Genomic DNA, 27,023 nt, shown 5'->3' on the forward strand with positions numbered 1-27,023 from the left:
GGAAGAAGCTGGGGCGGGCCAGAGGTCAGAGCAGAGACAGGCGCAGAGGCCTGGGGCGGGCGGGTGGTGAGGCCCCGCTGCCTATCCTGCAGGTGTCACCCGTCAGCCCCCCGGGTGCTAAGCCAGGTGCTGGAGATGCAGGCTGGGAGGGCCTGGCTGCTGAGAGGCGTTAAAGCCTCTCTCTGTCCTGGGCTTTCCTGACACTTGAAACAGCCCAGGGTTATGAATTTTTAAAGCACAGCATCTGTTCGGCTTCCTGCGGCAGGGAGCGTGCTCTCCAGCCGACTCCGCAGCCAGGAGCCCCACGCTGCCTGGCCGCTGCCCGCCGCCCAGGAAACCCCGTGCCTTGCCCGGGCCCCGAGGCTGCGGGGGCATGCATGTGTCTTGGTGACGGCTGCTCTGGGGAGAGCCCACAACCAGAGAGAAGGCTGGCCTCAGACTGCAGGGCAGGGGCGGACACCCCCACTTGCAAACACACATTTACATCGAAGCAGCCAAACGGGCCATCTGCTGAGGCCCTAATAATAATAATGATAATAATAATAATAGAGAGAACGGAGCAAAGCTAAAAAGACAGGGAAGGATGGGAAGAACCTAGAAGGTCAGGAGAAAGACGAGGCCGGGAGCGGCCCCTGCCCTGTGCAGCCTGGTCAGAAGCTGGCCCTCAGTGGCCTGACTTGGGGAGTCTGCGGAGGGGGGGTGCTTCACCTGCCTTAAAAATGTTCAGGAGCGGGTCTGGAGTCGGGCGGCGAGGATCAAGGCCTGGCCCAGGGAGCACACTGAGGCTGGAGAGGACACCCGCCCACACCCCCCACGCCGTTCTGCGCTGGCCCGCATCCCACCGGGGCTCTGTGTCCACTGTGGCGGGACCCTGGGCTCACCTGCGACCAGGCCCTGCCGAGGGCTTGAGGGCGTGCGGCCCAGCCCACATCAAGGGGGCAGACCCCAAGGGGCTCTGAGACGGGGCGCAGACAGACCCTCGGGTGATCTGAGGGCATGAGTGCAGGGGGGAAGCAGCAGGCCCCCCGGACTGGCCGTCACACGCACCTACGGTCCCACAGGCCCCAGGCTTCCTGGCACCACCCCACCTTCTCTCCGGGGCAGTCTCCGCCCCAGGGGCCTACCTGGCGATATATTTCTGGTAAATGTTTACATCTTCGGTGACAGCTGGTTTATCTGTGGGCAATCCATTCCTGGCGAGAGACACAGGGCACAGCCGATTAGCGGAGGGTAGCCTCATGCCCCGGGAGCGGCTGGGGGCAGCTCCCTGCCCTGGGGCCCTGGGGCCCTGGCCCTTCCTTCTCTTGCTCTGTCGTGTCCTGAGGCTCCTCCTCAGTCGTGGGCCTGACGGGTGTCCAGCGGGCTAGGAAGCCCTGAAGCTGGGGCCTGGCCCCCGTTGCATGCTGGGAAGCCCCCAGGGGAAGGGGCGAGAGCGGTGCCAAGCACAAGCGATTAGCTGGTCAGAAACCTGCTCCCCCAGCTCCAAGGCCAGCGGGTAGCTCCCTAGGTCAACTCCTAGGATTTGGGCTCTGCCTCAAGTGGGGGGTGGGGTGGGGTGGGGAGGGCCCCTCCCAGCCCCACACAACTGAGCCACAGGTAATTTTACCATTGCCTGGGGGTTAGCAATGAGTGTGGCCAGCCCCACCCCAGACTCCTGCCTTCTCGGGCTGCCTTCCCCAGGGCCCAGGCTTTCAACCCGGGAGCCAAGGTCACCAGGGTGGAGCCAGAGCCCCTAACTCAGACCTGGGCTGTGCCAGCCCCCCTCAAGGCTGCCTCTGAGGCAGAGAGCGCCTGTCACTGGCAAATGGGGGTCACAGTAGTGCCCGGCGTGTGTGTCAGCAGATGAGCACATGCACAGAAGCATGCGGTATGTGAGAGCGAGTGTGCATGCAGCAAGACGTCCGGTCCACACCCCGGGCATGAGCGAGTGCGTGTCTGTGTGTGGATGGGAACCTGAGCGTATGTTAACCGGGGTGCGTGCTGGACATGCATAAGGTAGGACGGGCTTCGGAGGCAGAGACGTGGGCCTCCCATCCTGGCGACCCTAGGCCCGGGCCCGGGCTCGGGATGGGGGGTGCCTTACTTGACGGTGGAGACAGTCCCCGTGGTGATGGAGTCTGTTTTGGAGAAGGTCGACTTCAGGTACTCGGGAGTGTTGAAAGGCAGGGAGGCAGGTGGCTCAGGTCCCGGCCCGGGGGCGCTGGGAGCGCTGGGCATGCTGGGGAGGGACGCAGGAGCCAGGCTGGGGGTGGGTGGAGCCTTGGCGGGACCTGGTTTCTGGATGGCTCTGACATCGTACTTGGAGGGGCGCCCCACCTTGCCGGTCTTGAAGGCGATGGCCCCGCCCATGTCGGGGCTGCCCTCCCCGGGCTTGAAGAGGTGTAGGTATTTGACATTCTCCAGGTCGTACTTGGATGGCTTCTTGTAGGTGCTCCCGTTCTGGGGCCGCAGGTTCTCGCCTGTCTTCAGTTTCTGGATGAAGAAGTCGTACTTGGAGGCGCGGGCCACCAGGCCCTGCATGGGGACGCTGCTGTGGGAGGGCAGGGGCAGGATGGTGGCCTTGGTCTCCAGGTGAGCTGTGCTGCTGGGCAGCCGCAGGCCGGGCAGGGGCCCCACCACCTCCTTGCCCGCCCGCTCCTCGGCCTTGCTGCTGTGGGCCGGCCAGGAGAGCTGCTCGCCGGCCTTGAGCTTGCGGATGTACTCCTCGTATTTGGAGAAGCGTGCCCGCTTGCTGAGGGCGTCCTCGGAGGCGGGAAGCACGGAGGAGGTGGCCACCTCGGGGGTGGAGCCCGCATGCAGCTTCTCGAAGCTGATCTTCCTGGCCAGCTCGTCCCTCGTGTTCTGGTCGTCGTAGCCGAACATGCCAAGGAACTCGGTCATGGTGGAGGCGGCGTAGTCCCGGAGCGAGGAGGCCTCTCCTGCAGCATGGGGAGAGCCAGTCACCCCTGGGAGGCGGCAGGGTCGCCAAGGGGTGGGGGGCACCCCTCCCATGAGCCGCCACCCACAGAGGGAGGAGGCTGGCATGGGGAGGGGGCGGAGCACGACATGATCTATGGACATTTGGCTCACTTGTTAGGTTTTACGACTCTTAAATTAATTTGTTTAAAAAAAAAGTAATTAATACCGGGGTAAAATAAAACGAGTTCATCAATGCCAGGAAAATCAATTTCCTAAATGTTCTGGCCGATGGCTTTTCAGTACATTAAACAAAGTTTCATAAATGTCTCCTCTCTCTCGCCTTGGCCTAATATGAAAGAGAAGTCACTTTACTGGAAGTAAGGCCAGATCCCAACCTGCCTCCAGGGCTGGGGTGACACGGGGGCTGGGGACAGGAGGGATATGGGGCGGCGGGCAGTCGGGGGGGGGGACCCCGGGGGCAGACACGGTCGGGGCGGGACTGGCTGAGCCCACCTGCATGGAGGACTCTCCCGGACCCCCCAGGTGGACACGCAGCCCCTCGTCCCTGGAGGTGGAGGGCCTGCCCCAGCATCCCCAGGAGCTGGCCTCTTGCCTCCCCACCAGCCCCCCACCCCCCCGCACGGTTGCTGAGGGTCCCAGGCAACAGGGCTGAGGGGGCAGGAGCCCTGCCAGCGCCTTCACTCAGACTCACTGGGGGCTGCTCGCCCCAGGGGAGGGTGACGCTGTGGGGAACCCTACAAGCCTCCTCCCATCATCCTGGAGCTCCGGGTACGGAAGGTCATCCTGGGGAGAGGGTTGGGGCCTGAGATGCTGGCCTCGCCAGCCCTGGCCGCGGACGGACTGCAGCCTCACCGAGATCCTGGAGCGACATCCCCGCTGGGACATGAGCAAACACACATGCGCACACCCTGGCCACCCTCGCAGGTCCACAAACCACCCCAGACCCTACATGCGTCTCCCAGGATGAGTCTCATGATGGTGGAGGCAAGACGACCCCACTCTGCCAGGGGGGTTCCTGTGGAGACCTGCCTCCTTGTGCACACAGCACATGTGTGGGGCCCCAGTGTACACAGGTGTGCTCACTCCTGTGCAGACACTGACACCTCCTACGTGCCATGCCCCGCATGGGGGGCGGACGTGCACAGGGGAGAGGCCCCCGTAGGCCTCAGGGACACGCGTGTTTCCTCCATGGTCGCCTGAGCCAGCAAAGCAGGGCGCGCTCAGAGTAGCAGGACCCCAGGCTGAGAGTCCTCAGGGCTCCGCAGGAGAGAGCACAGCTCACGAAGGGCTGGGAAGCCCAGGACCCGTGGGGGTCACCTCCCGACCTGCGTCCCAGCCCACGGGGTCTAGTGAGGAGAGGACAGTCGCAGGCAGCACCTGGCACCCCAGGTGGGCAGACAGCCGTTCCCTGGAGTGGGGTGGCTGGGGTGGGGGCGCTGACCTGCCCTCAGGCCACGTGGGGCTGGGGGCCCGGCCTGGGAGGAGTGGGCGCTGGCTGCGAGAGTCAGTGGTTCAGGGACCAGGGAAAGGGGCTAAAAATAGCAGGAGGCAGCTGGCCCTCACTATATATGGCAGAGACGAGGCTCAGAAGGGCAGGCGGCTCAGAGGAGGGGGGGGCCCAGCGGGGGTCTGGGGCAGCCCGGAGGCCTGTGCGCGTGTGAGCCCCCGGCCCCAAGGAGGGGCCTGTGCCTGGTGGGCGGCGAGGGCTCCGGCGGCTTCTCCCTGGTGCCCGGGGCGGACCGAACGGGGTCCCAGGGCGCCTCCAGCCTGGGGAGCAGTGCCGGGGGCAGTTCCAGCCCGGCCCCTACGTCCCAGCTGTCCTCCTGGGGAGAGCGAGGCCGGCAGCCAGGCAGAGCGGGGCCCCGACAGACCGCGGCCGGTCCCCGTCCCTCCCTCCCCTCTGGCTCAGCACAATCACCTTGTGTCTGGGAACGGCAAGGGCTTTTCCTATCAGAGGAAACTGAAGGTCACACTTTTCCTCATTGATCTTGCAATGTTTGTTAATTACTCTGTCACTGATGTGGCGAAGGATAATTAAACAGCTCTGTTTATATCTTATATGCATAATTATGTGGCTGCGCAGGGCTCCCCGCGCAGGGAGGAGATGCGCCCCTCGCTGCAGGGGAAGGGGTCGGGGAGCAGGCAGGGGAGCTCGGGGCCCCCCGCACAGGCCTGAGGGAGGCTGGGAGCCAGAGCCGGGACCCCGGACCTGGGGTTCCACCCTAGCGCAGGTGACCCCTGTCCCCCCAAGGCTGCAGGCCCTCCCCATGCAGTGGAAGGAGCTCCGGGCAGCTCTGAGTCTAAGGACAAGGAGGCAGCGGAGGGCCGGGCCTCGGCCACCTCGTGGGAAGAGGTCAGCCAGAGGAGCATGCCCGGGGCAGGTGGGTGTAACGGGATATGCACACTGGCCGGCTGGGGCCATCCTGCGGCCATTGTGCCCCAGCCCGAGGTCCCACGGGGGGCAGCCAGTGTCCCTGGGAAGGGGACGGCTTCCGGGAGAGGGCTGGGGCGGGTGGGCGAGCAGGCCCAGCCTGGAGCTCTGCTCGGCACTCCTGGGGCTCACCAGCCCCCGCAGGCTCCCCTGACGCAGGTGTGGGCACCGCAGTCTGTCCTCATCCGTCGCTTCCCCGGACCCACTGTGCGCACGGCCGCCCCCAGCCCGCGCACACCTGGGAAGCTGCGCTCCGCCCCTAGCAAGTCTCCCCTGTTCTTGCCATGGCCCCAGGATCCCCCCCTCTCCCGCTGGGCCCCCCACGGCATCATGCCCTCTGCCCCTCCGTCCACCAGCCCGGGCGGCCAACACCTACCTGAGGCCTGCTTGGTGGCAGGGCCGCTGTCGTCCTTGGAGGCCACGCCATCGGACTCCTTCTCCGCCACGGCGCTGCCATCCTTGGGGGGCTCCTCGCCGTGGTCCTCCTCGTCACTGCAGCCCTGGGGCTGCACCATGTAGACGCCCTCGGGGGGCAGCTCCAGGCCCTCACGGACGATCCGCCCCAGGCCAGGTGCGGGCGCAGGCTCCTCACTGTACTCGCCGTTGACCCACTTCTCGATCACCGCACGCCTCTTGTCCTCCTCGCTGCGGGCACCCCGGGCCACACCGGCCTCCCGGTCCCGCGGCCGCAGCGGGCTGCCCTCGGCCTGGGGGCCTGCGTCCGCCGCCTTCTCCACCACCACCTGGCGGCTCAGCTTGGCGCAGATGGCGTTCAGCTTCAGGCCGCCTTTGCGCTTAGCCGCCATCGCGGGCTTGCCTGCGGGCGGGTCGGTGCACCGGGTGCCTTCAGCTGCGGGCGTGGACGGAGGGATCAGAGCCCAGCCCTCCAGGAGCACCCCCCACCCCCTGACCCCAGGGCCCCGCAGCCCGCCTGCCCCCCCCCCAGCCTGTGAGCCCCAGGGACCCGGCTCGCCCCGTGCCCCGCGCTCCAGGCCCCGCACCAGGGCGGGCGTGTGCGAGGAGGCTCAAGGACACACCAACGGCACATCTTCCAACACGAGGGGCTGGCTCCTCCTGAGCACCTGGCTCCTGGAAGCCCATCCTATGCCCGTTCCCTAAACTCCTCTTCCGAGAGGCAGGCCAGGCGTGATCCCGGGCAGAGGAGGGGACACACAAGGACCCTGAGGCACGCACGCAGGCCTGCTCTAGCCGTGAGCCCGCCACCCCGCGAGCCGCCCTGCGCCAGCCTCCTGCCTTCTGGCCCGGCCACAGGTGGCTGGCACCCTCCCCACCTGAGCATCTCAGGCACCAGAGCCAGCGCCCGGTCCCCACGGACTCCCACCTCTGCTCCCCAGACAGCCCCGAGGTCTCCTCCGGCTCCCCCAGCCACCCGGGCCCTCTGAAGGCCTCTGTTTTTCCTCAGTCCCGTCCTCTCTGGCCATTTCCTGTCCCCAAGCCTCAGCGAGGGCCATTCAAGGGCAGAGCACCTCACGGTCCCAAGAGAGCTGCTCGTCCCTGTCCAGGGACCTCACTCGGCGTCCTCGGGGCCTGGCCGACTCCGGGAAGCCCATTCCCAGCCTGGAAAAGCCGCAGCTGGAGCAGGCTGGGGTTCCTCAGACCCCACGGAGGGCACGAAAGCTGTAGCATCGGTGCCTAAGTCCCGAACATGACCCCTAACTAGGCTGCCCGGGGTCTTGGCGCCTCCTCACGGCTGCCGAGTGTGGCGCCCAGGCCCTGGGGTCGCAGGTGCACAGCAGACCCACTGACCACACACGTGGGACCTGCCACAAAGGCCAAGGGTGGACGCACATACACATTTGTGTCTGTCTTCTGTCCTGCACCTCTCCGTCACTTAGCCCCGATGTGTGCCAGCCCCTGCGGTGGGCCCGGCAGACAGGCTCAGCCACCCCACAGGGGGCCCGCTGGCCTCTCGCGTGTCCCTCAGCGGAGGAACGGGCACGTCTGAGTCTCCACCCACAGTGGTCAAAAGGCCGAGTGAGGGCAGGGGCTCTGCTCCCAGGGCCGAGGGCTACGGGGCTTCCCTCTGATGGGTCAACGCCCTGAAAACCCCCACACCTGGAAGCCCCCGGAGGGCCCCCCCCCGCCCAGATGGGCTGGCCACACTGCCCACCCACAGGAGACCGGCTTGTACGCACGGGTGCTTGTACGACGCCCGGCAGCCATACGTGCCCAAAGCCGGCTGCCTGCGCGGAGCCCGGCCGGCGACCCAGCCCAGGGAGGCAGAGAAGGCTCCGCTGGGCTCTCAGCCTTGCCCAGGCCAGGGGCCCACTCTACAAGTACGCCCGATCTCCGGGTGCGTGCTGCCCACTCCCGGGTCTCCAAGCACGGACGCCGCTCTTCTTCGAAGCTCAGTGATGGGTCCCCTAGTCACACCAGCCCCGACCCCTGGGCCAGTCGCCAGGCTGTCTGCAGCAGACCTACAGGCAGCGGGCCTCACCTGGCCCCCTTCGCCCTGCCCCGGTGGGGAGGGGAGGGGGGAGTCGGGGAGCCTGCTCTATTTTTACCAGGAGGAGGTAAGCAGCCAAGTGTGTATGGCAGACAGCAAATGGATCTATAAATATTTATCCCAAGGAAGAGGAAAGCAGAAGCTCCCAGGGCTGCACTTGCTGCTGGTGACACCCCCTCCCTGGGCTCCCACCCATCCTGGAGCCTCCCACCACTGGGGCCCACCCAGTCCAGCCCACCCTCTCCTGGTCTCGGCCGCGGGCCCAGCTCTGTCCCTCCTGGGCCCCCACCAGCTGTGATGCAGCTGTGAGCCCAGGGCCCACCCCCAGCCCGCAGGCCCCTTTGCTCCGCCTACACCCCCCACACCTGCCCTCCAGCTGCTGCTCTGCCCCAGCCCACCTGCCTTCCAGATGCTGCCCTCCCTCTGACTCTACTGCTGGTCCCGGGGGTAGAGGTGGAGAAGGCATGTGGGTCTGGGGTGCAGGGCAGGAGGCAGAGGCCAGGGCAGCGGGAGGGAGTATGAAAGAGCGAAGGTCCAAGCGGCCTGCCCACCCGCCTTCCGGCCTACTCCATGGAGTCCTTCTCCCCCGCCCCCCATCAGGGCCCTGGGACATACAGACTACCCCCCTCGTGGTCTGACCCCAGGCTCCTGGCCATGTAAACATTCCCCCGACTTTCTTCCCTAAAATATAAACGCCGTGGCCAGGCCTCAATGGGAGGAAGCCATCCGTCCCCGGCCCTGTCACTGCCCCCTTTCATCTCCTTCCCGCCACCAGCCTGCCCGCTGCTCTATTTACACTGGACACTTCCTCTGGGAACAATACTGCCCAGGAGGCAGGCTTGGGCCAGAGGGTGGGAAGGCGAGGGGACTCCTGCGCTGCTTACTCAGGGGCGGGCTCCAGAAAGGAGACAAGGGGCAGCTGCGGGGGCCCAGTCCGGCCCCGGGAAAGAGCGGCCAGGCCCTGCAGCCAGGCCACAGGCCCAGGGCCTCTCCTGGCCTCTAGCCTCTGGCCCCGTGGGGTGAGCCTTCGGAGGTGGCACGGCACCAGGGCACAGCCTGGCTCTCCCCCTTGCCAGCTCAGGGCCCTGGGCAGGCTCTCTCCCCATGAAAGAACCACAGTAACTGTCAGGGGGGAGGATCCCGGCACACGAGGACCTGGGAGAGGGCGGCTGAGCCCTGGAGGGCCGAGCCGGCAGGTGCAGTGCACATCCAGGCAGGCGATCCCAAGACCTGGAAACCTCATCTGGTCATCTGGTCCAGAAGAGAAAGGGGAGAGCGGAGACGCTGGGGCCCCGGTGGGGGCGGCAGGCTGCCCACTCAGCAACGAACGGCCCCTCCCAGCTCCCGGGGTCTCCAAGCTCCACCAGACCACCTGCAAGCAGCTCTCCTGGCAGCAGGCAGGGGGACAGAACCCGGAGCCTCCGGTACATCCCTGGGGTCCTATCTCAGGCTGTGCCTCGTGGTGACCCAGTGAGGCAGGTGCCACCATCATCCCATTCGATACACGAGGCCACCGATCCTGGAGCCACGAAGACACCCCAGAGCCCGGGCTCACAAGGGCCGCAGGCTGAGCGAGGCGCCAGGGCTGCCACCGTGTCCTCAGCTCAGGCTTCTGGGTGGGCTGCAGAAGTCCCAGGCCTCTCGGCCCCGTGGCCCCCTCACCCCCACTCCTGGTTCCCACAACATGGAGCCCCCTAAAGTGTTAACTGCGATGGGTAAAATGGTGCAGCAGATTGCTACAATAAATAATTTACTGATATTTATAAATATTCAAATCAGCCAGCTTCAGAAATCCAATGACGGGAGGGCCTCGGGAGGAAGGCCCGTTATGGCAGGAATCTCATCACTCCCTCCACAGGCTGAGGAGGCCAGGGCTCCTGCCAGCTGCGGGGGGACGGGGGCTCCTGGGGCTGTACCTGGGCCCTGGCCCCTGATCTCTGGGGACTAAGGGGGTGGGGGCGGCTGGAACCACCGTGCCTGGGCCACCCGTGCTCAAGGGGAGAAGCCCGGGGTCTCAGGCTGCTGGTCCCGCCTTGGGGGGAGCCCCTGGGGGCTGGGCAGGCCTGGCATCCCCCCCTGCCCCCCCACCCCGTGAGTAATGTGTTTCGGGGCCGGGCAGCCTGTCAGCTACCAGGCTCCGGGTGCTTTATGGGCCCTGCCTGGTGGCTCTGAACTCCCTGGTAGGAAATAAAGTTCTCCCTCTGCGTCCCTTCTAAACATTTCACTCAGTGGAAACGGTGTTTAAGAAAAATGAGGACATATTTCTTCCTAAGGATGCAGTGTCCCCTTTGGGCAGCCTAACGCCTGCTGTACAGCAGGCGGGGGGACAGGGGCCAGGCACCCATCCCCCAGGTTGCGGGTGCTCCGGGGCCCACCTGCCCGCGGCCACGCAGCTCCAGGGCCACAGACGCCGCCAGGCCCGAGTGGCAGGGCAGCTGGCACCCTCTGAGTACCTCCGCCATGCCAGGGATCGCCCTGGGCACTTCACGGTGTCGCCTCCCTGACCCCCGACAGCCCAGGAGGCTTCTGACCTGTCCCCACGTCCAGACGAGGAAGCAGAGCCCGGCGAGCCTGGCAACTGCCTCCGGTCGCCCAGGGTCAGCGCTGCAACTGGACTCCCACGGGGCTCGGGTGTCCAAGGTCACGGTCCAGCACCCCCATGGCCAGGGGACGGGTGCGTCCATTCTCACGGCCTCCCAATCACCGGGGCGGCAACACTGCAGCCTCCACCCTGTCATCCCTGAGAACTTGCACCTGCCAGGCCACACACCCCCAGCTTTGGGGGGATGTGTCTGCGTCCACTCAACACGAGCTCCCTGTGCCGGCAGGGCCCTGGGCTTATCCTCAGGACACGCTGTGAGCAAGACAGACAGACCGTCCGGGTTCCCGCCATCACCGCCAGCTCAGATCTGGACCAGGGCGCAGACGTTCAAGTCAGTTCAAGCACCAGCACTGTCTGCGAGTCCAGGAGCCACAGGGGCAGCGAGTCTGGGGAGTGAGGAGGGGTCCCTAGAGACCGTGCTGCATCCCCTGCCCCCCAGCCCCCTGACTGTCCCTCCCATCTCTCTCCTCGCCCCCACTGCCAGCCTGTTTTGCGTTCATTGCTCGGTCCCCCATCTTCTCCAGCTGTGACTCCCACCCCCCCCCCCCCCCCCCGCCAGGACCTGTCCCCTAGGAGAGGAGGTTCCTTCTGTCTTGGGCCTGAGCCCACCCCCAGCTCGGAACAGAAGGGCCGCCCGGCTTTTGCAGGTAGGAGCAGAGGCTACGGCTCCCCAGGGCTCTCGACCACGCCCCCTGGTCCCCAACAGCTCTGAGACGGGAAGTGGGGGGGCCCCCGGCCGCTGAGCCCTACTCACCCCCCTTTGTTTATTTATTTATTATGATTTTTTAGTCCAGTTAAAAGGTTTACTATCCAGACGCGTCTAAGTGGCCTCACTTAGCGTAAGTAACTCTATAAATCAGGGGAACTGTTAGCATCCACCGCACAGGCTGGCTATCAATCTCCCCCAGGTCACAGCCAAACAGGAAGGGGAGAAAAAAAGAGCTACCACCCAGGGGAGATTTAAAACACACACACGGCGCACACACAGACCGAGCACACGCACACACACTCGGGTGTCTCTGTATTTGTACAATCATGTTATAAGTCACACGTGCACATGCAGAGCGGCCCGGAAACTGGCCCTGCTGTCTGTGGTTGTGGTAACAGAGCCCAAACGGGGCTCCTGCGGCCCAGAGGGAGTCAGAGCCCGAGGGAGGGGGCTCCACTCGCTGGGTCCCCACCACTCCACTCTCCGTGGCCCCTGTGCCTGCAAACCCGGAGGACCGTGCTCCCCCCTTTGCTGTGCCAGAGGTGAGCGCTCAGCAGGGAGGTGCAGGCGACCCAGCAGCGGGGGCAGTCCCGGCCACGCCCTCGACACACAGGGGACTCCAGGAGGGTGGCACCATCCCGGACTGACCGGCCGCCTCAGAGGGAGCCAAGGCCAGGAGAGCGGCCAGAGCTGCCCCCCTGGCCGGCCTCGGGGTGCCCCTACCTCTTCACCCCAGCAGGTGTGGCCCCGCATGCGGCCGTGAGGACACAGGCCCCGAAGGCTGCAGGCTGCAGGCCTCCCGTGTGGACCCCGAGTAGGGGGACGGCCGGCCGGCCCACGTCTCCCACCTCGCCCCGAGGCCTCACCCGCCCGCCTGCCCGCCGCATCTCCCGTGAACTCTATTTCTCTTTCCTCTCTGAAAACAACTGAGCTGTAAATACTGTTTAACCTTCTCCCCCCCCCTCCCCCCACCCCCTCCCCTCCGCACTATAAAAACACAAATATGCCATAACTCAGCCGGCCCGGCCGCCCAGCCTCCAACATGCCCCGCGCCCGGGCCTCTCAGGAAGGTCATTACAAACGACTTTCCGATTCACTGCTCCTGAAATAATTTTGTGTATTAAAACCTGAATCTGCACTTTCTGGGGCCGAAAGCCTCGCTTAATTATGGCGGGTGTCCTTGGGACGGACAGTGATCCTTCACTTGCCAGCCCGCTCCAGCCCTCCACCCGCCAGCCCGCCCCCCTCCCTGGGCCCAATCTGTTTTCAAAGTGTGTCTGTCCTTTATTAAATTGTTTTCTTTTCCACATTATCAGTTGCCATGGAGACCTCATCTCTCGGATTATTTGAATTTCATTATATCTATTGATTTGGGAGCATTTCATCTTTTTTATTGTTTTTCTGTCAATTTTCAAAACGAATAACCATCTAATTTGCGTCAGTGCTGATTATGTTTGTCCCTCAATAGAGGTCGGCAGCTGCGCTGGGGAAACAAATCAATGAAAAACCATCATAAAACTCCCCACTCCAGTCTCCGGGATGTGTGGGTGACATTCCACGCCTGTGAGAGACACACTCATCAGCTCCAAGTTCAGCTACGGTGGCAGCGGCTCCGCTCCACGTCCGCCTCCTCTGGCCTTAATATTTAATTTCGCGATTTGGGGCATTATTAGTGGTGTTTTTATTAGTGACTGTGCATGTGAGTGTTTGGTGGTGGGCCGGCTGTTCCGTTAATTTGTGGGTGAGGCTGGGAAAGCCCAGAGGAGGGCAGGGCGGACGGTGCTGGGTGCGGTGGGAAGTGGGAGAAGCAGGAGGGGAGCCCCGAGGGGGGTGGGGGGGGGACGGGGGAGGGCCCGGGAACAGGAGGACCAGCTCAGGGGCCGGAAAAGCGGGGGTCGCGGGAGGAGGACCGATAGAAGGGGAGGAAAAGAGGGAATTCAAATTGCTTACTTTGTTGGTTTTTTTTAAATAATTTATGCAATTTTAAGCATTTATGTATAAATTTTTTAATAAGCCACCCTGGAGCAGGATGGCCATTAACATCCCAACGTCCTTCTGTCCAATGGGCTGGCGGAGAGGATCAATTTCTGAGAGTACTTTCCCTTTTTTATGACATGATAAAATGCTTTTAAAGCAACTTACACAAATATGGAAATTTTTTTTTTCTTTTTTTCCCTGTCCCCTCTCCCTTCCCCTAACAGCCTTCTCACCCGCCAGGGAGGGGTGTGTGTGCACGGGCGCACGGCTAGGCGGGCGGGCACACACTCGCACACGCACTCGCACACACAGGCTTGTGCCCCTCCCGCTCCCTCTCCTGCTGCGGGGGGGGCTGGCAGGGAGACAGCCCCAGTTCTAACTGGAACTGGCCGCCTGTCCTTCTAACAAGGGCATAAACTTTCATTACCCATGCACGCAGTCAAAGACAATTTAGGGAAACGCGCTGCTCGGAAAAGGAAAACCTCAGCGATTCGTGACCTACGCCGCCGCCATCTGGGGGGCTCTCGTCTCCAGCTCCAGGGAGTCAGGGCCCTGAACCTCTGGCCCTGCCCACCGCGGGGTGGGGGGCCTCAGGGCAGCCGGCAGAGGGAGGGCAGGGGCCCTGCCCTGGCTGGCCGAGAGCACCCGGGCGGGCCAGCCAGGGGACAGGCCCCCTCGTGTTCTCCCCCCACACCCCCTCACTAGCCGCACCGGCCACGGGCCCTTGAGGGCAGGCACGGGGCTCATGCCTTTCTGACACCCAGTGCTGGCACAGAGCAGAAGCTCGGCTGTGCGGATGGATGGACGGACGGTTGGACGGAGGGACTGAGCGAAGACACAGTTAGGAAACCAGGCCCAGATGCCCTCAGGCCCCAGCAGGACACTGGCGATGCTGGGGAAGGCTCCCTCTCCAGGTATCACCGGCCCTGCAAGGGGGCCTGGGGCAGGAGTGCCTCTGGGTACAGAGGATGGGGGGCACTGGAGTGAGGAGACAGTGTGGGGGGGACAGCCTGGCCGCCACCCTCCCCTGGGCCTGAGCCCCAACTCCCCGAAGAGGACAAGCATCCTACGCCCTTACTGCCGGGTCCCCTTCACCCTGCAGCCCCTCCTCCTGATGGGCAGCAGAGGGGACGATCCTGCAGCCTCCGCAGCCTTGCCGTCTGGGGACAGTGCCTGCCCCCCCACCCCTGTACCACGCTCGGGCACGGGGACTGTGGCAGCTTCCAGATCAGACAAATCAACACGAGGAACTCGGTCCTCTAACAGCTCGCCACTTGTAAGAACCTAGTTAGGTCTGTGCCCGGGCCTCGGTGTCCTCGTCTGAAACAGGACTGCAGAAAGGATGGCGTCGAGGGACGTGTCTGCAGGGAACACGTGGGGCCTGCCCAGACAGCAACTGTGGGCGGGGAGGGGGAAGGCGCTTCCTCCGGGACCAGAGTCCAGCCTCCCCGAGATCTAGGATCTCCCTAGATCTCCCACAGCCCCGCTCTCTCCTTGGGCCATCAGCTGTCCGGGCGACTGAGACCCGAATGCCCGCGCCCGTGCCCTCGCCCCAGAGCATCTCCTGGGAGGCGTCCCTGGCCCCGGGTGAGCCTGACCCTCGGCAGAGCAGAAGCGCCCCTCCGCGGCCTTGGGGGCAGCAGCCAGACAGCACCCCTGCGGTAGCCGGGCCACCCCAGCCCACGGTGGGGACCCAAGGGGAGCCCACCCTCCCCTTCTTCTGTGTTCAGATCCCCACCCCACCCCCCGAACTGTCATTAAAATAACAAGTTTCTGTTACAATCTAAACATTCCCACATCGCATAAAGGGTTATATTACACCCGAGTCACTCCCGGGCCCATGTTTGCACAGAAAAGCTCACGGCAGGTCCCCCCTCCTGATGAAGTGACTTATTAAAGTTTAAACAGTAATTAACAGAACAATAAAAATAAAGGGATGTTTGGGGAGTCATAGCGCACACAGGGTTTTTGGCAGTGCCAGCAGTTTTTCAGTGCCCTGTGCTGGCAGCAAACTGCGACTGTGAAGCCAGGGGGGACGGAGGACGGGCCGGGACTGGGCCAGGCGGCTTCAGGCCCAAAGGGTGAGGAAGCACGGGGCACAGGGGGGGCCCGGAGATGCGGGTCGGGTGCAGGGCGGCGGGAGGCACCGCCCGGTGGCTGAGGCTCTGTGGGGCGCGAGCACTTCCGGGAGCCTGGTCCCGGATGGGGGAGCGCCATGGGCATCGCCAGGCCTGCCGTTTGTGATTCCTGGGCCTGGCCCGCAGTCCCCCCCCCCCCCGGCTTCTCCCCTGGATCCTGTGCTGGGGCACCTGGCACCCCTGGCCGCTGTGCCCACCACAGGGACTCAGGGAAAACCGTCCCCTCTGCCCGCTGTGGCGGGGCCACCAGCCAGCCCCAGCACGCCCGGCCCCACCTCAAGGGAGGAAGCAGGGGGCCAAGGTGGGACCACACTGGTGGGGCTGCTCATCACACGGGGCCTGGGGAGCCGGGCCTGGAGCGTGGGTCCAGGGCCGAGCCGGTCATCCTTCACGCCATCTGGTTCTCCCCGCACAGGCTCAGGCACCTGACTGCAAGGGACGGCGGAGGCCGGGGACAGCGGAGGCCCGTGATGAGCCCGGGAGGAGGACAGGCTCCACCGGCCCCAAGAGCCTGGGGGGCTGAGGAGGAAGGGACAGTATCTTCAATTCAGGTTCTTCCCACCAGGGCAGGGCAAAGGGCCAACTTGGGGACAGTGAGGGCCGTGAGAGCACTCCTCCCCTCCACCTCCTGCCACCTCAACCTGCGCAGGCCCTCCTGGGGATGTAAGTTCTCCTGTCACCTCTCTCCACCTTGGTGTCTGGGACCAATGGCCTGGACCAGCTTGGAGCCCAGAAACCGGCCCCTGGCCTGGGGAGGGCAGCCCCTCGGGGGCCCTGGCACAGGCTCCCAGGCTGGTTCTCCACATCACAGCTGCAGGGGGTGACGTGAGCAGCTGCAAGCCACACGTGGAGGTGAGGCGCTGGGCCGGGGCCAGACACGCTCTCCAGCCCTGTGTCTCCTGGGATCTGGTTCCTGGGCAGCTGCCAGGCACACAGGGAAGGGACTCTGGCTCTGGTGCCCAGCCATGCCCCTGCCTTTCGCCACACTCCTGCGGGCACAGCCCGGGGAGTGCTGGCCCACGCGACCTCAGTGCCGCCTGGCTCTAGACACGGGGGACAGCCCTGAAGATGTGGAGCAGAGCTCCCTTCCCTCTCTTTCCTGGGCAGAGTTCTTTGGGGCTCCACCCCCTGCCCCAAGATGAGTGACTCACGGTGCCAAGAGAGTGGAGGGCCAGGCAGATTCAGCTGGACAAGGGGGCAGGTGATGCTTCCTTGGGGAGCCAGCCTGGAAGGAGGTCAGGGGCTCAACCCTCCTGCAGCTGGAGGAGGCCCCCTGAGTCACCCAGCGCCAAAGCTGGGGTGGGGGTGCGGAGACACACTCAGGGTTAGGATAAGGACTGACGGGAGGAGGGCAGGTGGGGACAGCAGGCCCCTAACAGGTGTGCTCTAACGTGGGCACACTGCTGCTTGTCCTAGAACCCTCCACCTTCTCCCCTGTCCCGGGGGTGTGGCAAGGAGCTCTTGCCGGACTAGGAGCTCCCAAGGGTGGCAGCAACCGGGGCACATGTCCTAGATTTGCAAAGAACTTTAGAGCTGGAGGGGAGCTGAGGACCAGGACGTTGGGAGACTCGAAGCCCAAGTCACTAAGGCATCAGGACCAGACACATCCGGAGCCTCAGCTCCCACCAGGGCCCTCTCGTGACCAGATCAAACTGCCACGAATTTATGCTTCAAAGGGGAACTTTCTGTAGCCCGCTGGCCCCAAACCCCACAAAGGTTCCCTGCTGGAAAAGCTTCAACCCCACACTGGCCCATCTGGGCAAGGACCCCAAAGGGCTCTAAAGCAACGCTTCCAGGGTACAGGGCCTGAAACTGAGGCTCCCACTGCTGGAGGGTCTGTGGCCCAGCTCACCCGCTGGAAAGGGGCAGGACGTGTGGGTGGGTGACTACAAGAGGGAGAGGGTGTGGGATGCAGGGCAGAAGTGCACGTATTGGGAGGGAGGGGATGTTCCTTTTGCAGAGGTTGAGACTCCCGGGACTTGTGAGTTGTGCTGCGAAGGGGCAAGCAGGGCAGAGCAGCATTCTGGGATTCAGAGGAAGGGTCTGGACGAGAGACAGCCCCAGGAGGGAAGGGGAGGACAGCAGCAGGTGGCAGAGGGGTGCCTTGCCGGACGCCGCCACCCCACCCTCCGTACGGCCCATCTCCACAATCCCCTTGCTAAGGCCACCAACGACACGAGGGGACTAATTTAGGAGTATTTTTGAAACTGTGGCTCTGGTGGAGGGGTTTAGCAGTTGTCAGCCATCTGGAGTAAGGAATTACTGTCACCTCCCTGATCCTATAGCCCTAAACCCAAAGCTGGTTACCCGCTCCAGGGGGAGGCAGCAGGTGGGTGGGGCGGGGCCCCCTCCCAGGGAGGTGCCCACAGGCCCAGAAGCCCCTCCCTTGCCCTAGGAGGGGGCCTGTGGCTGGGGAGGGGGGCCCCGGAGCCCAGGGTCCTCTGTGCTCTGTGCCCACTCAGGCTCCCCCGCCCGCTCACGCACACTCACTCCCTGGGCCGCGCCGGCTCGCGCAGGGGCCGTCAGGTAAATTAGATCTGAAAGCTGACAATTTCTGACCATATTTCCTTGATTATTTCAAACAAATGCACAGCAGCCGCTGTAAGGAGATTAAAGTGACATAAACGTCCCGAGTGGGAGGGGGGAGGGCAGAGGATTCAGGTCACCCCCATCCGTCCCCCGCCTGACAGACGCTATATCGCTATCCAATCCAATAAAAAATCCCCCCCTTTTGCTTTAATTAATTTTACAGCTAGCTTGCTTAATTACTTTCAATCAAAATCCTCCTGCCATCGCAAAATTAGAGATGGTTGAGCTCCATTAGCCTAAATTCTTCATTTCCATATAGAAAAGAGGCTGTCTGCATCGCCAGCCTGGGTCCCTGGCAGGACAGACGCCCGTCTGCCCGCCCGCTGCCAGCCTGCCCGCTCCTGGCCTGCGCTCCGTGGCTGTCTCTGGCCTGTGCATTCCCCCGTCCCGCTCCACCACTGCTCCTGGGGGCACACGCCCCCTGACTCACGGGGGCCTGCGGAGCCGGAGCCGGGCTGGACGACCCGGACCAGGACCCGCTGCTCCTGGCTGGAGGAATGGCCCATCCTGGGACCTGGTGTTCTTGCTCAGGGGCCCCTGCTGCTCCCCTGGGGAGCCTGGTCCCCTGGCCACCCAGGCCCCCCCTCCGAGCCCCGAGCGGACAGTTCTGGTCCTCTGCCTCACCCCTCCTCAGCAAGCAGGGCTCCTAGGGACACGGGAGTCCTTCCAGCCAGGCACTCAGGCCCCGGCCAGCGCAGACCCCCGGAACCCACATCACCCGGGTCCCCTCTCTGCTGTTGCCTGGGCCGAGAGCCTGCGTGCTATCTGAGCGGCTCCAGGGCCAGCTGTCTGGATGGTGCTGACGGGCAACGCGGCAGCCCCCACAGACCCTGGTGTTCTCCAGGGGGCCCCACGTGGGCCCCTCCTCGTCCTCTCATGTCCCTGGTTCCCAGCCTGCAACAGCTGCTCCTCCACCCCCAGCCCGGGGCGGGTGGGTGGCGGCTCTGGGCTCCGTCCACATCCTGTGCCTGCCCGGGCTCTCTTCTCCTCCTCTCCACCTGCCTCCTCCTCGCAGCCCCCAACCCCAACTCCGGAAGCTCCACTTCACGTTTTCCACGCTACAGCCCAGAGTGTCACCACAGGGTCTGGCCCAACCTGGGCTCCAGCTGATTAAGGATCTGCAACAGGATGTGGGGATTACAGGAAAACCTGGCTCCGGATCTACAGGGGCAGGGGGCCAAGTCCTGGCCCTGGGACTCCCCTCCCCTCCCCTCCCCTCCCACTGCTGCCTGCCACCTCCCTCTCAGCTGCCAGGGGCCCAGGGAGGCTGAGTCTCAGGGTCCTTGCCGGGGTCTTGGCTGGACTCTGACAAGTGGATGACACTGGGTGGCATGGGGGGACCCAGCCCATTCTGGCAGAAGGGCAGGATCAGGGTGCAGTGGGGAAGGGGAGTTATGGCTGAAGTCTACCCTGGACCCTTTAATGGGGACAGGAAGCTAACCTGGTCCTCCCCGGGACTGGGACTGGACCGGATGGAGGCTGGGCGTCCTGGGTCTGACCTGTGGGCAAAGGCAGAGCCAGGTGGGGCAGGCCTGGAGAGGCCCTCCTAGGCAGCAGGCCTTACCCAAAGGCCCAAAGGCTGTGGGTGTGAGGCCAGCTTGGGTGGGGCGGGGAATCGGAACCTGGACCTCCAGAGCCTGGCTTCCCGGGCGTCAGGGGCCCAGCGCTCTGTCTACTGGCACCTCACTGGTCTTGCTCTCAGGGTCAGCCCACGTTCTCCTCTTCTGGGGCCCAGGTGAGGTTCTCAAACACATCCCCAGGAGCTATTGGCAGACACTTGCCGGGGTCCCGCTGGCCCTGGGGACTCGGGGAGCATGGTTTCAGGTGTCAGACGGCCCAAGTCTACTGGGGAAGACACACCAGCACCACTGAAGGCACAGGAGGGAGGCCAGCTGTGAGTTCCGGGAGGGCTTCCTGGAGGCCAGCAGGTGCAGGAGGTAAAGAGGGGTAGCAAGCAGAGGCACAGACGCGCCAGGCCCCAGCCGGGCTCCCCGGCTCCGGCTCCGGCTCCCGCTGCAGCATGGCCCTCCACGCAGGTTGGCAAGCTCTCTCTTGCCCCCCTCTTGAGTGAGTCATCGGCAGAGGTGCCTCGCAGGAGGAACAGTGGGAGCGGCCCACTCCTCAGTGCCACTTGCTGACTTCCTGGCTGCTCTCCTCCCACAGGGACCGGGCTGAGCCGCGTTCCTGCTCGGCCCCTAAGCACGGTGCCTGGCACAGATGGGCCAACCGTAGAAGGGCATCCAGAAGAGCAAGTCCTGGGCCAGTTACCCAGAGCCTGAAGGGGCACGGCCCTGGGGGGCTGGCACAGCTCACCGCCCATCTCTGGCCTGCCAGCCAGCACCTGTGGAACAGAGACCTGGCCACCCCCCTGGGCCCTCCCCTGCCCCCAGCGTCCTTCAGAGGTCCCAGGCAAAATTTCCTTTCCTCCTGGAAGCCCTCTGAGATCACCACACTCTGTAGGGTCCCTTCCTCCTCGTGCTCGGCTGATGCCCTGCCCCATGTGGCAGCATTTCTGTAAGAACTTGTTTAATTACCCTCTATCTCCCTGGACCGCGGGATCCGTAGGACGGGACTACTGCTTTAGCAGAGCGCCTGACCCAAATAAATATTTACTGAATGAATACAGAAAACTAAGTGCTTCTCAAGTTCATTAGGGGAAGAGCTGGGATCAGGGGCGTGGCGGGACTGCCGCACCAGGCAAGCCCCAGGATCTCTAGGAATCTCTCCTCCCTGGGCCGGCGGAGGCTGAAGCCCCCAGGGCCCCGGCCCTCTCGAGCCTCAGGCTCACCTCCAAATGCCCTTCACAGGGCTCTGCCTGGAGAACAAAAGAGGCCCCAGTTGTTCCAACATTTCTCTGGGAGAGGAACAACTGTTGCCAGCCAGGCCCCTTCGGAATAAATCCAGCAACTGTTTGCACTGCGGGCCGTGCGCTCCCTCCACCTCCTGTCTCTGTCCCGAAAAGGAGAAAAAGGAAATTGAGAAAAGTTGGGGCAAAATCCCATCCCGAGCCCTGCGCCGCCCTACGGCCCTTCGAGTCTGTCTGGAGAGGTCATGAACACAAGAGGGCACGGGGACAGCCACCTGCCACTGCAAACAACTGGGACAGCCACAGCCAAGGGTGAGGCCGTGACATCAGGACCCAAAAAAAGGAGAAGGGAGTACAGGCTGTGGGGAGAGATCAAAGCCAGGGAGGGGCTGTGGGGGGGGGGGCGGGAGATCTGGCCCCGTAGTGGAAGGAGAGCGGGGGTGAGGACCGGGGAGGCCGACTGGAGGCTCCTGGAGGCCAGGCCAAATGGGGAGGCAGGAGGCTTCTGTGGGGCAGTGGCTACAACGGGGGGCGGAGAGGAGGGAAGGAGAAGTTGACTGGGGAAGAGGGAGAGAGGTCTATTAAAAACCTCTCAGTGCATAACACAAAATGTCAGGGTTTATAGCTTCATTCTTGGCATTGCCGGGACCGAGAACCCAGCACAGAAATGTCACCGCTTGTCATGTTTAATCACCTGCTGTTTGTTAACACCTTCCCTGCAAGGAGCCTGTCTCAATCTGCCCCTGGGCCCCCAAGGGACCCGGAAACAGAAAACATCCCCGTCTCCATCCCTGTGCTCCTGGCGCTGCCCCGGGGTCCCCAGGGAGGAGCCCCATCCACCACCCATCTGCAGGCCTCCCAGGACCCCAGAGCGATCCTTCCCGTCAGAGAGGCCAGGGAAAGGGGCCCATGCGGTGCGAGCAAGAGGCTCACCCTCCGGTTCGGCCGGGTGCTCCCAGGCTGCCTATTTGCCTCCTGCCCCTTCCACCTGCCTTTTAGGGCCGGCTGGCTGGCTGTCCCTTCTGTCCAACCAGCCTCGCTCCCCGACCGGGGGGCCGGGGGTGAGAGGCGGCGAACACAGGCCGGCCCGCCCAGAGCTCCAGCGCCTGGCATTCACCAGTCTGCTTGAACAGCAACCGCCATATAACACGGAACATTCCCAGTCACTGTCCTCAGAGCTACGGCCCGGGATCACAGCATCTGCGGTGCCGGCTTGGCGCGCTCTTGGGAGCATGCTTTCCTGAGTTGTTCAGGCTAGATAGGCTCCGTCCTACTGCCCCTTAATTCCTTCCTCTGGGGTGTGTGGGGGGTAGGTGTGCGGTCGGAGGGTGGAAGAGGCCGCTCAAGCTGCCTCAGTTGGCCCAAGGACACCTGGCTGCTCCCTGCTTGTGAAAGCAGTGTGGTCAACACCTGCGAAGGGAGCTGGGGCCTCTCTGGGATGACACCTGCCACACCCCGTACGGCCCCCAGGTTCAAACCCCACGCAGGGACAGCTGTCTGTAAAGCAGCAAGTTCATCCTTGACGGTTCCCAAGGGGGCCCCATCACTTCTAGAAGCGATGAAGGCCAGTGGTGATATTCACCCCTAGCTGGGGCCTCCCATGACCCCAGAAACCATCCTGACCTTCCCCTCTGGCGCAGTCTCTGCTCGCACGGAAACACATCTGACACACATGCGTCCACCACCCTGACTCCTAGGAGAAAGCCCATTCACTTAGACTTTCTTCCTGAGGGGCCTGTGTTCTGAAGGGCCCGCTCGTTTCCATTTCACCAAAGAGACAAGTCAGAATGTTTTCCGACTCTCCTTCCACCCTTCCGGCCAACAGAAGGGATTACTCCCATTCTCAGGAGATAGGCAGTAACCAGGGCCTCTAGGGGGACGCTTCCTCCAAAATGCTGCGAATGCAAACTGCATGAACTAGTGCATTTCACTTGGCAGGAAGGCCCGGGATGTGTCCACATGTCACAGGTGGGAGACAGGTGGGACCCAGAGATGTTTGGGGAAGGGAGCCAGACTGCACAGTAAACATCCTGGGCTGGGCTACCAGGTGAAGGGTCCTCCAGAAAGCCCGTCTTCCCATTGGGAGGCAGCCCTACCCCCTGCACTTGGGAACATACTCATCATTGTCCCCGGGACTCCTGCTTCCCCACCTGTGAAACAGGACAACTCCCTGTCTTTCTCTCAGGGAACTGAGGACGAGAAATGGGATATTAAATGTGGCACGCTCTGCATCTCTCAGAAGGCAGGCAGGTAGTAGGTAAGCTCACAGGTGCAGTGGCATCCTCGCCATAGGGAGAAGGACTCAGCCATAAAGGGGCGGGGTGCGGAGGTGGGTGCACAGGTGCAAGTCCTCTCCTATGTCCAGCAGAGGTTTCCCGGCAGTGCCTCGTCCTGCCTGGGCAGGTGCGTGTCACACCCCCCGGAGTTCACGTGCACCTAGCTGAATGCAGCAGCTCATGGAGCTGGGTGTTTTAGGTGGAGCCAGTTGTCACCCACCCATCCTGGACAGAGAATATTCTGGTCCACGGGCTCTCCAGGACCCCAAGGGAGGCACCGTGTCAACCAGCCCATCCACCTGCCTCCAGAACTAAGGTGTTCACGGGACATGGGTCTTTCCAGTCCTGGGCAAACCAGGGCGACTGGTCGCCATGCTGGAGACTATGCAGTGTGACGGCTGGAAAGTGCTCCTGAAGCTCTGTTTTCTTGCCTGTCAAGAGCGCATGTCCTTGACACCCAAGACGTGCTCCCGGGTGAACGACCACACAGGGCCTTCTTATGCATCAGGGACATCAGACGAGCCTCTCCACCTAGGGGGTTTGAAAAGCTGCCCCTATTACGGACAGGGACTTTGAACACACATGAAATGTGTCCCTCAACTCAGCAGGCCATGGTGGAGCCCAAGAGGAGCGGGGGCCTGACCTGAGGTTTGGGGGAGCTCCGGGTCTAGACCGTTCTGCCCAAGCCTCTGGAATTTATCAGATGAGCACGGCTTCCCAATGAGGCCCCATGCTACAAGCCTTCCATTAATTTACTACTCGATGGGAAATTACTCCTCACCCAGGAATATAAGTTTTCATCTTATTTTAAGTTAGATTCTTAAAGCAATTAGCAAGGCATCTGGCGATGACCTCACCGCCGTGGCTGGGCCCTGCGGGGCAGAAGGGCCGCCCTGAAGCTGCACAGACCCCTGGCTCCAGGCCCACAAGGGCAGTTCGGGGAGAGCGGGGAGCCCCTAGACACCGGTCCTGGGTCCTGGGAGGGACGTGGGGGTGGGGGGCACACGGAAGTCTCTGATATTTGCTGTTTGTGGGAGACGGCCTTTCCAGCACCACCTGCCCATGAAGCTCCTGGTGGCAATTGCCGAAAAGCCTCAGCAGCTGGGGCCATGGGCACATTTTCTATTTTTAATTGTTCGATAGGAATATTAACTCATCTAGGACCGCTCTCAAGACATACTTCCCGGCCAGAGGGTTTCCCCCATTTCCCAGACCTTCCTCTCTTTCCCTCTCTCGAGTCAGAAATCAACTTCAAAATTAGTAACTGGAGACACAGACCTCGGTGATTTTGCAAAGATCAGAGTACTGGGGAGAAAATAAAGCAGACACCCCTTACCCTGAGGCCCCGGGACGGACCTCTGCTCCCCTCCCCGAGCTGCTGACCCAAGCACACGTGGGCACCGCCACTGCTGCCACAGCCCCGCTTTTCCTGGCTGAGGAAGACTCGCAGTCTCTCTCGCTCCCCTCGGTCAGCCCCACTGACCGTCTGCTTCACTCGTCAATCTCGAGGGCCACCCAGAGGGGCTGGGGACACTGAGGAGGCCCCTAGGGAAGGAGGCACGTGTCCCAGGGCCCAGACGGGCCTGGCAAAAGGCTGACTCTCCTTTTTGCTTCCATCTCTGAAAGGAAGGGAGGGCTGGGTCTCTATGGAGCCCAGAGGAGAACCTGCCAGCAGCTCCTCTGTGGGAGCAACACCAAGGGCTCCCGGCCCAGTCCACCAGCAGCACAGTCACACACCCCAGCCCGAGCCAAGTGTCACTTGAGCTTGAGACGGACCACACTGCCGGGAAGAAAGTGTTAGGGACGAACCCAAACCCTTCGGTCCCGTCACCCCATATCCCGGGAAGCCCCCCAACAGCACGGGACCACTTGGTCTCTTCTCCCCTACGTGCCCTTGGCCCCCCTGCCCTGCTCTTCCTTCTCAAGGTCACGGGGCTGTCCACACCAGGAATATTTACTCACCAGACTGGCCCTGTTAGCAGCACTCACCACAAATATGCTTTCTGATAAAGTTGGCAGAAAAAAAGTTCTAGGGCTCAAAACAATGTCAGAAATCATCCCCCACCCCCAGCAAGCGAGGGTGAGGTGAGGCCTGCAACCAGGCTGCACAGCCAGCCGGGAAGAGTCCTGGGGGAGGCTTTTGTCACTCTCACGGTTCTCCTTCCTGTTTTACTTCCCAACATACAGCCTGTTGCCAGGGCACCGGGGGCTGGGATGGTTCTGAGCGGGTACTGGGGCTCGGCCCCCACGAGGCGCAGCCTAGAAGCAGGGGCACGGGGGGGGGGGGGGGGGGGCAGGCCTCTGCCTCCCCCAGCGAGGAGCCTCCTGGGAGCCTCCGGAGGACAAGGCCGGCGGCCTCTTACCTCTGCTTCTCCCCGGGCCGTCTCACCTCACTGAGCCCCCTTCCCACCCACCCGCCCTCCCTCGGTGCACATGGGCTTTAATGTTTTTATTACCTGTTTGACTCGCTGCCTTATTGCTTCTCCCCTTAATGGGGCCGTAACCGTGGAAACGAGGAATAAACGGCCACCAGAAAATGAGATGATTAAACAGGTCACCCTGGCAAAACAAACTCAGCCAAGGAACCTCTGGGGTGGGAGGGGAGGCTCCCCCTCCCCCAGCAGGACCAGAAGGCTTGGACCAGGCCGCCCTGCATCCCTGTCCTTAGAACTGGGGCAGGTACTCGGGGGGGGGGGGGGGGGGGTGCCCCCTGCTGGGCAGTGGGGGCACCTGGCCGACCCCTCCCCAAGGCAGCCCGCCTGGCTTGCTGTGGCCTGGGCTCTCCGCCTATGGGGTCTCCGGCTGCTGCCCGCCAACACAGAGGTGACAACGGGGGCCGCAGACAGGCACGCGGGGACGGAGACGTGTGAGAGCCTCTGCCTACTCCTCTCCTCTCTCATTCAGCTCCCCCCCACCCCGAGGTCACAGAGAAAGCCCTGAAGAAAAGGCCTATGCGGGCCAAGCTCAACTCAAGAGGGTTTCCTCTGGGAACCCCTGGTCTCCAGAGACACAGAAATGTGCCCATCCCCCACATCTCCCTGCTCCCCGGAAGCCAGCGGTGCCCTCCCCTCAGGCCAGGAGGCAGCAGGGAGGCAGGGCCCTCTTGGCCTTCAGAGGAGTCTCCACAGCCTGGAGCCCAGGGCACTGGCTGAGGCTGTAGGGCCAGAAGCAGCCCCAGGAGGCAGCCCACGGAAGCTCTAAGGACCCCAGCCAGCTCAGGAACGGCCCAAACACTGTGCCAGGGGACAGAGGCCCGAAGTCTCAGCAAGGCGGGGGGCGGGGGCTCCTCCTGCCACAGGGTCTACCTAGCTGGAGGGGCCCTGGGACCCGGAGCAGGACCTGGAGAGGACAATGGCCAAGCTGCAGGGAGATCTGCTGGCGGGGAGATGGAGACAGGCAGAGGAGGAAGTAGAGTCCCAGACCACCCTGGCCCCCGCCCTCTGGTCCCCCACAGGTCGCAGGGGGCTGCAGGTGCCAAAGACTCTCCCAGGCCCAAGCCACGGTCGCAGTCAGCAGCTACTGTGGCCCCATCTAACCACACAACGGCTGTCTTTAGCCCTGGGCCCCCTTCATGTCATCCCTAATCCCAGCCCCACTCCTTCCTGTAAACCAGGCTATAGAGAGCTCTCAAGGAGCTAAAACTCAGGTCCCCAGGGAATGGGCCAGCGTTTCCTGCCTGCCTCCTTCTGCCCCCACTAAGAAGCTGGGAGGCACTTGGCGAAGAGGCACATCAATCAATCAACTGCGCCAGCACTAACAGTGGGAAGGCAGGAGACCAGCCCCGTACCCAGTGCCAGGAGGAGCCGTCCACACAGAGCGACTGTAACGGAGCAGGAGGAGCAGCAGAGCAAAGTTCTTTCCTGGCCTTGACCTTCTGGGGGCCTGGGTACAGAAGTCTGAGTGCCACCCCGACACACCACTGCCGTGGGCCCAACCAGATCCTCTGAGAAGCAGGCCCCCAACCAGCCCCTTATCTCCTATCTCTTTCCAGGGCCAACTGGGTAGGAGGCTTTAAAGAGGAGGGGCCAGGTAGGCTGGAGGGCCTGGCTGTAGGGAGCTGGGTGGTCCGTATGGAAAGGGCAGAAAGCTGTGGTTGCAGGATGGGAAGC

The 27,023-nt window shown here is 63.2% G+C and overlaps 1 protein-coding gene across 1 annotated transcript in view; it reads right to left on the reverse strand.

The window, feature by feature from the left end:
• The window catches only part of CASZ1 (castor zinc finger 1), a 51,672-nt gene that overhangs the window by 19,014 nt on the left and 5,635 nt on the right, over positions 1–27,023 (reverse strand). Inside the window, 3 exon segments of the mRNA XM_055332818.1 lie at positions 1,125–1,193; positions 2,084–2,918; positions 5,727–6,200. Of these exon segments, the coding sequence (XP_055188793.1) occupies positions 1,125–1,193; positions 2,084–2,918; positions 5,727–6,200 (1,378 nt within the window).

This window comes from Nyctereutes procyonoides, unplaced genomic scaffold (assembly GCF_905146905.1).
Source record: "Nyctereutes procyonoides isolate TBG_1078 unplaced genomic scaffold, NYPRO_anot_genome, whole genome shotgun sequence".
In the NCBI taxonomy this organism is placed as follows: domain Eukaryota; kingdom Metazoa; phylum Chordata; class Mammalia; order Carnivora; family Canidae; genus Nyctereutes; species Nyctereutes procyonoides.